At 40.1% G+C, this 10,899-nt stretch overlaps 1 protein-coding gene across 1 annotated transcript; it reads right to left on the reverse strand.

The window, feature by feature from the left end:
• Positions 1 to 9,687: 9,687 nt before the first annotated feature.
• On the reverse strand, positions 9,688 to 10,565 carry LOC125836038 (uncharacterized). Its single transcript, XM_049515130.1, has 2 exons — positions 10,074 to 10,565; positions 9,688 to 9,978 (listed from the first exon to the last, which is right to left on the reverse strand). The coding sequence occupies exons 1-2, from the start codon at positions 10,563 to 10,565 to the stop codon at positions 9,688 to 9,690; spliced, it is 783 nt and encodes a 260-aa protein (XP_049371087.1).
• Between the last annotated feature and the right edge of the window lie 334 nt (positions 10,566 to 10,899).

A 10,899-nucleotide genomic window follows, 5' to 3' on the forward strand; every position in this document is an offset into this window, starting at 1 on the left:
TCGAATGACGTCAGATCATTGAATGTATTGTTACATGAAAAGTTTAGAGTAAACAATAATCTAGCTTTGAAGGACTGAAACAACATAACTAGATTAATACATGAATATGAATTGAAAAATGATTTAAGCTTTACACTATAATATGCAATGAAAGCAATGTGAAAATAATATACTTTACTTGTTGGGAGTTTCTCTAACCGACAACCATTACCATGAGCCTAGCAATGATACAACGTTTTGCCTTACGTTGTCAGGGCCACCCTATGCTTTGTCAGGGTATAGGATGATATCATGATGATGGATCCATCTAATTGGCCTTGTCAGAGGCAGTGAGGAGTTGCATGAAGATTCCATGCTATCATATCCTACGTTGGCTATGTAGTTCAGTGGGACTTCTGAATCATAAGAGACTCTAACCCAACTGTGCTTGATACTACTCCCAAAATAATAGATATAACATTATGCTCACTTCACCCATTACAAGGAATGAACTTCTTACTTGATTGAAATACTTTTCAAACATTAGACTTGTTTACATTCTTGAAAATATATACTTGTGAATTTATCTTACAATTTCAATAATCAACATAGATACATAAGTATACATTTAGTTATATAAATAGCATTTGAAAACTCTTAAGTGTTTATGAAATGAAACCTTTGAACTTTCCTGTTAACTTTACCTTGACTTGAAAATGTGAGTTTAAGAATGATAATTAGAATATGCATAAGATCTTTCAATGATTAATGGAGATTTAGATAGTTGATAATAAGAATAGAATGACAACTCAACTCAAAGGAACAAATATGGAACGTGAACAAAGAAGGAACCATTTACTGAGGTCTGATTGGGTGCAGTGAAGGTGTGTCGCGCCAGGTCCGCATTTACTCAGGGTCTGATTAGGTGCACAGCTGGCGCATCGCGCCAGGCCCCTCATTAACTGGAGGTCTAAATGGGTGCACTCCCGGCGTGTCGCGCCAGGCTTCCTGGTGCCTTGGGAGCGCGATGCCCCACCACTAACCTAGAATTTTGACGAGTTTTTCTTGTTCAATTCATGACCTAATCCACTTGGAATTGAATGATTCATTCCCAAACTCATTTAGATTCATAAACACAACTAAATTCATAGAAAACTCACTCAATTTACACCAAGAACAACACTCATTTGGAAAACTGATGTTTGCGTAATCAAGACACAACTTCCAATGCAAGTGCTACTATCGTACAATAGTTTAGTAACCCAACCAAGGGTTGGGATTGTTCCCAAGAGAGTGATTTTGAGAATTAATAGAAGAATAAATTTTTGTTCCAACTATTCGTAGCTAAAGACATTAACAATTAAAAATATTGTAAATTAAAGAGGGACACAAGAGTGTCAATTAACAATAGGGTTTTGTCACTAGTAAGTAAAAACAACAAAATAAACAAGGATTTCTAAGTAATGAGAGGGCGATTCTTGGGATGTGATAGGAATACGGGATAGACTAATCATTGGATACAAGCTTTTGATAATAAATTCATTGAGTATTTGTGACTAGGCTAGACTTTAAAGGGGATAAGCTCTCTCTCGAGCAACTTACCCCATTTCAAACGGGTTCCTCTCGAACACCCACTTGTCGCATGAAGAACAGCCTCCGCCTTAACCCACTCACTCTCTCGAGCTGAGTGTGGGGACATGGGACTAGGGTTCACTCTCTCGAGTTGAACCTCATGTCGACCCACTCGCACTGGCCATCAATTTAGTGGTCTTAGTTTCACGACCTCTCTTTCTCGCAAGATGAAAACACATATATGAGATTATATTTGCAACTACAACCTCATTAAGTTCATCCACAACCACTAAACAAAATCACATTTAAACCACGAAAAGACTATCATCAAGCAAGACCCAACAACTAATCTAACTCATATTCACAAAATCACACCCAACAATTGGGTTTTTTAGCCACACATGTATAACAGATAGAAATTTATACCAAATTGAGCTTGCATTCAACTGGGTATGGAGATTTAAGTCTTGATACAAACCAAAATTAAAGAATCCAAGAGACCCAAATCTAAATCTTGAAGATGAAACCCTTTGGATCTTCAAATCTTCAAAACCCTCTCAAACTTAGAGCAAAAATATCAAAAAGTACTATTTTATATCAAAATTATAATAATTGTTCCACACTAAAACTACAACTCTAAATAGTATTTACAGTTTTCACAAATTTTTGCTGTAGCGGATCATTCGGCCTCATTAGTCAGAATCCCCGATCAACTCGGCGATTCGCCTTTTGGTGTAATTTATCTCCGTCTTGCACCATCCTTCAGCACTGTCGTGCTTTGGGTCATTGGGCGACATGGTACTACTTCACGGAACTTCTCGGTGATGCACCGATTGCTTCTTTTTTCCACCGACTTGATCCTTTCCTTCAGGGCTCAGCACACTGGAACAAAAGGCGACTCGCCAAGTGGACTCGGCAACCCTAATGCCTTCATTTCTTCGTTCTTTTCAACCTTCTCGTTCCTTTTTGCAGCGTAGTGTTCATGCTTTCCTTCAAATTTCAAATACCTAAAACTTAAGGGTTTTCATAAGATATTGAGATAAAATAAGCATTTGAGGACACAATTTCTATTAAAATATAGCCCTAAATCAGTCCAATTTGTGGACTTATAAAAAACCCTCACTTTAACAATCCAACATTATTCCATTGATAAAGAATGAAGCAAAACCTTAAGAATTCCTCAAGAACCTATACATAACAATTTGCATGGATGATTTACGGAAATAAATACATGTTTGGCGTGAGGATGAACATATCCATCACTATGAGAAACCTCACAGACCTCGAAAGAACCAAGTTCTTTGTGATTTCCTCAAAACCTTGAAGAACTTCTTGAAATCTCCTCCCTTCACCTCTTGAACTTTTCCCTAACTTGCTTAAACATTTTTTGAGAGATTGAGAAATGATTTTAATCGGCTTATATCTTTATTTGGGTAAGTCAAAACGTGTGGGCTTAATGGGGTAAGGAAAAGATAAAAATACCCTTCCTTAAAACGGATGAAAAGCTCTATCCGGAAAGGCTACACTCAAACTAACATATCTTCTTCATCCTAACTCAGAATTTAGCAAACTCGGTGATGTTGGAAAAAGGACTCAACGAACTTCAATTTGATATCTCATGGGCGACCTAACTAATCCCTTGCCAAAAGTTATGGTCATTTGAAGTTGGCCCAAAACTCATAATTTAAGAATAACTTGCACTACTCTCAAATTGGCTATTTCCAATTCTTTCTAAAATTAGCTCTTTCTAAGATCGAGGTGTTACAATGAATAATAGATACCCACATCTCTTTCGTTCTAGAGAAATTCCAAACTAAGGTAATAACTCTTTGTCAAGTATTATTTATGTTTCCACATTAGGTTTATATTGATTACTTTTTGTGTGTCATAGTTGGGTTAGTTGGATGTTTCCCACCCTGTTCTACTTAGTGTGATCTCATTTGAGGACGAATGTTCCCAAGTTGGAGATATTGTTACACTTTAGACTTCGATCAGTTTTTAGCTTTGGGTCAACTTCAAACGACCATAGATTTCAGCACATAAAATTTTAGGTGGCCCATGAGGTATCAAATGAAGGTCCTTGAGTCCTCTTTCCAACACCGCCAAGTTTGCTAATTTATAAGCTAGGATGAAGGAGTTATTCCCAGTTGAGTGCAACCTCAATAATTAAATCATTTCATCCGTTTTAAGAAGGGGTATTTTGGTCCTTTCATTACCCCCACTAAGCCTAAACGTTTTTCTCTCCCAAATAGAGGTCTAAACTGATTGAGATCAGTTTTCATTCATTCTTTAATGCTTAGAAAGTTAGGGCAAAGTTCAAGAGGATAAAAGAGAAGGTTTCAAGAGTTCATCAAGAAATTTGGGGAAATCGCCAAGAACTTTGTTCTTTCAAGGTATGTAAGCGTCTCATAGTGTTTTGTTCACCCACATGCCACACATGTATTTCTTCCATGAAAATGTTCTTGAAATTGTTGTATTGAGATTCTTGATGAAGTTCTTGTAGTTTTAGCTTCATTCCTTAACGATGGAGTTTTGTTGAGTTCTTGAGGTGAGGGTTTTGCGAATGAGTTGAACATTTACATTTATTTGAGTATTTCAGACAATTTTGAGTTGAACTACTTTTTTTATGATGCATATATAGGTATTTAGGGTCATCAACGGGTGCTTCATTGATCCCACTGCATTCCAGCTAGCTGATACGCTCAAATTACACCTCCCTAAAAAAGCGTAAGCGATCGTGATCACGTAAAGAACCCAACTTGTAGGTCGGGGTCGATCCCACGAGGAATATGGTTTAGACTTAAGTTCAATAACGATTATATTCGTTTAGCCAATGTATTTCCGAGACAAATAAGTAAAACGGGGGGATTTGTGTAAAATTTTTGGAAATTATGAAAGTAATTAGTAATGCAAGTTTCAAACTTTTGTTGTTATCAAATTGAGAAAGAAACTAGGGAGTACGTGTTCCCCATAAACTCATAACTCTGTAATCCTAGTAATAGCAACCCCTTCCTAGTGTATTACATGCAAAGCGATAAGTTATGTATCTTTAAATCCTTGGTCCGGCATCTAGAGAATTTCACCCCGCACCTTGGTCCGGCTACGTGTGTATAATTTACTAACCCTTACCATTACCTCATATTAGACATCACATCGATAAATGACTTAGTTTTCACCCTCGCACCAATCAACATTAATTATATTAGATAGTATCACACTAAATCTATGTTGATAATTATTTTCTTATTAACTACATCCTTGGTCCGGCAAGTAGCAACAAAGAGAGTTTTAACGTTTGCAATCGCTAAAAAGAGTTCTAAACGAAAGAATTATCAATGCATGCAAAACACTATTTCAGAATTACTTAGTTACTATTCATACTTCGTTAATCGCTCATGGTTCCCACAACCCTATTTATGGATTTAGTTACCCATATTAGTACGAACACAATTCATATTTGTAGAAGAAGAAATCACGAACTTACGCAATAAGAATGATAAACACAGAATTTCAACTTGAATTTCCAAACCAAAATCTTCAACACAAACTTAGGAACTTAAGAAATGCTAAAGTTGCCAATTAATCTCCCAAGCCAAAAACTAGAACTAAAAATAATAAAGTCTAAAAACTCCAGAAACGAGGTCTACATACCCTATTTATAGAAAATAAGTCCTAAATTAAAAGGGAAACAAAATAAGGAAAGTTTGTTCAGGCACACGTCTTCATTCCACGAGACTGACTCATGGGCCGTCAATGGATCTATGGTTCGTGAGTCCCTTCCATCAGCCAGGACTTAGAAAATATTTCATCTTCTGAAAATCAGCTTCTCTGAAGCCAACGATGGAACACCAGTACGGACCGTAGATCGATCTACGGTCTGTCGATCCCTCTCTGCAGCTCCATACTTAGAATTCTCCAAAAATCAGGTACTTGAACGCCCTCTCATGAATCTCTGCTAGTAGCATGCGGGTGAAGTTGATCTTGAACCCCGCTACTAATGCTGCCACCATTACTGCTCTATCCCATGTAAGTGCATTGTCGGCCTTTGTGGGTGACACTCTATTCCGCACCAGCAACCAAAAAAACTTGGCCACCAAATTCAAGGTGGCCTTTCGAATACCCAAATGTGGTGAGTTAACCCACTCCATACGCTCTCCATCTGCAGCTATGTGCCTGGCCAACCACAGTAAGACAGCCTCCCTCTGCTCGGCATTACGCGTAAAGGCTCCACTCCTCACAACATCTCATTTGTAATCAAATTCAGCTGTGTTGAGTGCCCAAGTGTGATCAGGACTAGGGCCATAGAGGAATTGGCTGATGGTGGTATGTGATATGTCCACTGGGAAACATCGGACCATAGTAGAAGTGATAGGGTCCTGGTCTGTGGGCTTGGACCTCTTGTCAATCGAACCTCGGAGAGTGGCAGCATAGGAGGCATAGAATTCCCACACAATATCTTTGCTATAAGTCCCAGGGTCTCGAGCCATCCAGTCGCAGTTGTGAAGCTGAAAGAGCTGGTGGATGTCGAGAATAGTGTGTAAGCTCCATGTGAGGACTCTGTGCTCTTCAGTAATAAGTCGGGCCATCTTCTCTTTCTCATTCAGCATTATGGCATCCTGGTAGATTTGCCATTGCCTCTCAACACACTATCTGTTTGGCTCCCCAGCCACCGGATCAGGGTCACAACTTCGTGGCACTGGGAATTCTCTCGAACTAGTTACCTCATCAGACGAGGCAACTTTTTCATGTGATCCTGAGCCTGTGGCGGATCCAGAACCGGAGCCGAAAGCATGGGCAGGTTGAGAGCCGGAAGTAGAGGCAAACTCTGAGCCGGAAGTAGAACCAGTCTCAGAACCGAAAGCAGAACCAACCGATGACCCGGTTAGTGTGTTCTCCTCATCAGACTGGGAGACAGTGACTACGTCGGTGACCACCTGCCGGGATGTATTTCGGGTAGCCCAAGTTGCAGTAGGGGATGTCCTCATGGCCGATGGAACATATGCTGGATCTTTGTTTGCGTCCATGTCTTCATCAATTAGCCTAAAAGTAGACTGCACAGATTTTGATTTTACCCTTTTGGAGTAGGTCACTTGCTTCTTAGGCGCCATGGTACCTGTGGATGTCTAATTAGTACCATAATAAACTCATGACAAATTCGAAAATATTTTAGAACTAAGAACGAACAAAAATGAAAAACAGAAAAAAATTTAGACAATGGCTTCAGTGGCCACCTACGGTGGGAATCAACGGTCCATAGGCTGACCTATGGTCCGTAGATCCCTTTCGTAGATCAGAGGTACCAAAAAGTTGGTCTCTGATGGGTACCACGGATGTGCAGAACAGTCCGTAGATTTATCTACGGACCGTAGTCCACTTCCATGGTTCCATACTTGGTGATATTCTCATGTGCCACCAACCACGGACCTGATCTACGGTCCGTAGATTGACCTACGGTCCGTAGACGGGGTCTCGTGGATGGGATCAGTGCTAGGTTTCAGGCATCCTTCATGTTAACCCCAATTTGACCAATTTCAACAATATCACTTAATCTAATCATGCATTTCAACAAAAAAATATACTAGTTCGTCATTCTAGGGGTTTCAATTACTAAATTTACAGGAATTGCACAAAAATTAGGAACCTTAAGTTGAAACTTGCATTTAGACTCTCATTACACTGTTTTATACATTATAAAGACGCACAATCACTATCTTTCGTCCCAAGAACGTTTGTAGTTCTAGTTTAGCATGCATTTACATACAATCAACTACCCAAGGTCAAGACCTAATTCCGGACTTTCTCTAATCAAACACTGAATCGAAATTCAAAGTGAAAGGAAAGTCTATTACTTTATAAGCAATGGGAATGAGGTGATTGTGTAATGACTCGAGACTTCCAACAACCTTTTGCTTGCCTTTCGCACTGAACCCGGACACCGAACCTTTGAAAATGGGAAATGGGATAGAGTTGGGGGAGGAGAGAGTGCTTTGTGAAATGGGAGGATGAATATGGGGTGAGGGATGGTGGATATATGGTAATATGACGTGACTGGAGTAGTTAGAGAGGTGTAGAAACAGTTTTGGGGTATAAATGAGGGAAGTGGAACAATTTGAAAACGAGGGGGTTTTATTTAAAATATGTCTGGGTCGGGTCAGGCATACTAAGGTTTGGACCCACGAGACCCCGTCTACGGTTCGTGGGTCGATCTACGGTCCGTAGATGAGGACCGTAGATCGCACTTGCACTTTTAAAAATTCAAGAACCTTACCTGGGCTCTACAGACACCATTCACGGTCCATGGACTGAACCACAGACCGTCGATGGGGTCCGTAGACCTCTGCACAAGTCTTTTTTCTACAGATTTTGCTTTTCGTCCTTGCACATGTAGCGCCCATTAGGCCTTTCTTTTTACATTTTCTGGACACTTTTTAGACACGGACCCTATGCTATGTCTAGCCAACACTTAAACAAAAAAAATAGAACAACTATCTAAATGAGTACAGAGAAGCAACTAAACAAACAAAACTACCAAATGGAAACAAGAACCTATTGTTGGCTAGATTTTACATCTTGGGTTGCCTCCCAAGCAGCACTTGATTTAACGTCGCGGCACGACACAAGCCTCTTGATTACTCAGACTTCATCAATATAGTAGGCCTCAACAACTTCTTGCACACTTTCTGAGTTTCCTAGATATATCTTGATCCTTTTCCTGTTAACCATGAACCTTGTTCCTTCACTGTTCTCAAGCTCAACCGCTCCATGGGGGAGCACTTTTGTGAGAAAAAATGGCTAGGTCCATTTGGACTTGAGTTTGCCCGGAAACAAGCGCAACCTAGAGTTGAATAGAAGCACAAGATCACCCACAACAAACTCTCGCTATTCAATTCTTTGATCATGATACCTCTTCATCTTCTCTTTGTACAAGGCTGAACTTTCATAAGCTTTTAGGCGAAACTCATCAAGCATATTCAAGTCATTCATTCTTTGATTAGATGCGGCACCCCAATCCAAATTTAGCTTCTTCATCGCCCACAAAACCTTATGATCTAGCTCTACTGGTAAGTGGGAAGACTTCCCATATAAAAGTTGGTAAGGAGACATACCTATGGGAGTCTTGTATGCAGTGCGATAGGCCCATAGAGCATCATCAATCTTCCTTGACCAATCTGTTTTATTAGCATTCACAGTCTTCGCCAAAATATATTTGATCTCTCTGTTGGACACTTCAACTTGTCCACTAGTCTGCGGATGGTAAGGAGTGGCAACATTGTGGTGGACACCATATTTCTCAAGTAGCGCCTTGAACAACTTATTACAAAAGTGGGAACCTTCATCACTGATAATTGCCCTCGTTGTACCAAATCTGGAAAAGATATTCTTTTTCAAAAATGCGGTGACACTTTTTCCTTCATTGTTAGGGAGAGCAACTGCTTCAACCCACTTCAATACATAATCAACCGCAACAAGAATATACTTCATCCCATGTGAACTCACAGATGGACCCATAAAATAAATGCCCCATACATCAAACAACTCTATCACCAATATAGGATTCATAAGAATCTCTTGCCTCTTTGAAATGCCTCCTTCTCTTTGGCAACGATCACAAGACTTGGTGAAATCATGAGCATCTTGGTGGATGGTAGACCAGTAGTACCGACACTACAAAATCTTATGCGCAGTCCGAATACCACTATGATGCCCACCAACAGGCGATGAATGACACGCCTCAATTACACTCAACATCTCAACCTCGGGCACACAACGATAAATAATCTCATCAGCACAACTACGATACAAGTAAGGCATATCCCAAAAGAATTTCTTCACATCATGCATAAACTTTTTCCTTTGGTGAAAAGACAAATCTGGTGGCACCAAGTTGCTTACCAAATAATTAACAAAGTCTGCGAACCAAGGAATCAGATCATGAGAAGTAGCCAATACATGTTCATCTAGAAAAGCATCATTAATTTCAGCTAATCTTCTCTGGTACTCAATACTAGGCTTGTGGTCTAGCATGAGTTGGATTTTATAAGAACAGATACCAGGAGGAATCCCAATAATGTCCGCAATAGTCCACCCAATAGCTCGCTTGAACATCTTTAACATAGAAATCAGACACTCTACTTGTCACCCATTCAAATCTACCGCAATGATGACCGGTAACGTCTCATCTTTTCCCAAGAATACGTACCTCAAATGTGATGGTAGAGCCTTAAGCTCTAATTTCGGTGCCTCCTCAACAGATGGTCTTGCGGGTGGGAACTCACGATTTTTCATGTCTAACTCCAGCTTCTTAAGTTTCGAACTATATTCGCACCTATCAAGTGCGACGAACAACTCATCATACTCTTCAATACCATCACTCTCAAAGTTCATCATAACCGATGCTAGTGCCTCAACACCCAATCTCTTTTCAATCTGCACTTTAGACCCACTCTCAACTCTATATGTTATCGCAGATACTGATTGGAGCTACTACTCTGCTTCATAGACCTACAGATATTGAAAGTTGCCTCTTCATTGTTCAGTATGAACTTCATCTTCCCCTTTTCCATATCAATCAAGGCGCGCCCAGTGGAAAAGAATGGTCTCCCAAAAATGATAGGAACCTCAAAATCGACCTCACAATTAAGAATCACAAAATTTGTTAGAAAGATGAACGACTCCACTTTTACTAGTACATCATGGAGCACACCAATGGGCCTCTTCATAGTTCTGTCGGCTATGAGCAACCATATCGCAGTCAGCTTTGGATCTCCCAGACCTAGCTTTTTGTAAATCGACAATGGCATCAGATTAATGCTACCCCCAAGATCACACAATGTCGTAGCAAAATGCAACAACCCGATGGTACATGGAATAGTAAAGGCACCATGATCCTCCTTCTTCTGCACAAGGGACCTAGTAGCAATAACGCTATAATGTTGCAATCTATTATCATCCTCGAAGCTCACGATCCTTTTCTTCGTCACCATATTCTTCATAAATTTTGCATACCCAGGCATTTGCTCCTAAGCCTCTATCAACGAAACATTGATTGAAAGTTGTTTCAACATGCTAATAAACCTGCGGTATTTGCCTTCTTCAGTCTTCTTCACTAACCTCAGTGGGAAGGGAGGTGGAGGTCTAGGTATGGGGACAACTTTTGAGTTACCTCCGCTTTTTTCTCTGTCGCATTCTCGAACTCCTCACTTACCTCGACCACATCATCATCTTTACTATTCTCAATTTCCACCCCAGATGGCATAGGTGGATCAATGGTTTGCTTACCCCCTCAAGTAGTGACTGACATACAATGCCCGTCATTCTTTGGATTCTGGATGGTGTTGCTAGGAAGAG

This window comes from Solanum verrucosum, unplaced genomic scaffold (genome assembly GCF_900185275.1).
Source record: "Solanum verrucosum unplaced genomic scaffold, falcon-dt-bn FXZP01000208.1, whole genome shotgun sequence".
Taxonomy (NCBI): Eukaryota; Viridiplantae; Streptophyta; class Magnoliopsida; order Solanales; family Solanaceae; genus Solanum; species Solanum verrucosum.

What these genes read in the sequence shown, in the direction of transcription:
- LOC125836038 (XM_049515130.1), bottom strand. Translation starts at nt 10,565, where the DNA reads ATGCCTGGGTATGCAAAATTTATGAAGAATATGGTGACGAAGAAAAGG. An exon ending in TCATACTGAACAATGAAGAG is followed by an intron (nt 9,979 to 10,073) that starts GCAACTTTCAAT and finishes TCTAAAGTGCAG; the next exon opens with ATTGAAAAGAGATTGGGTGT.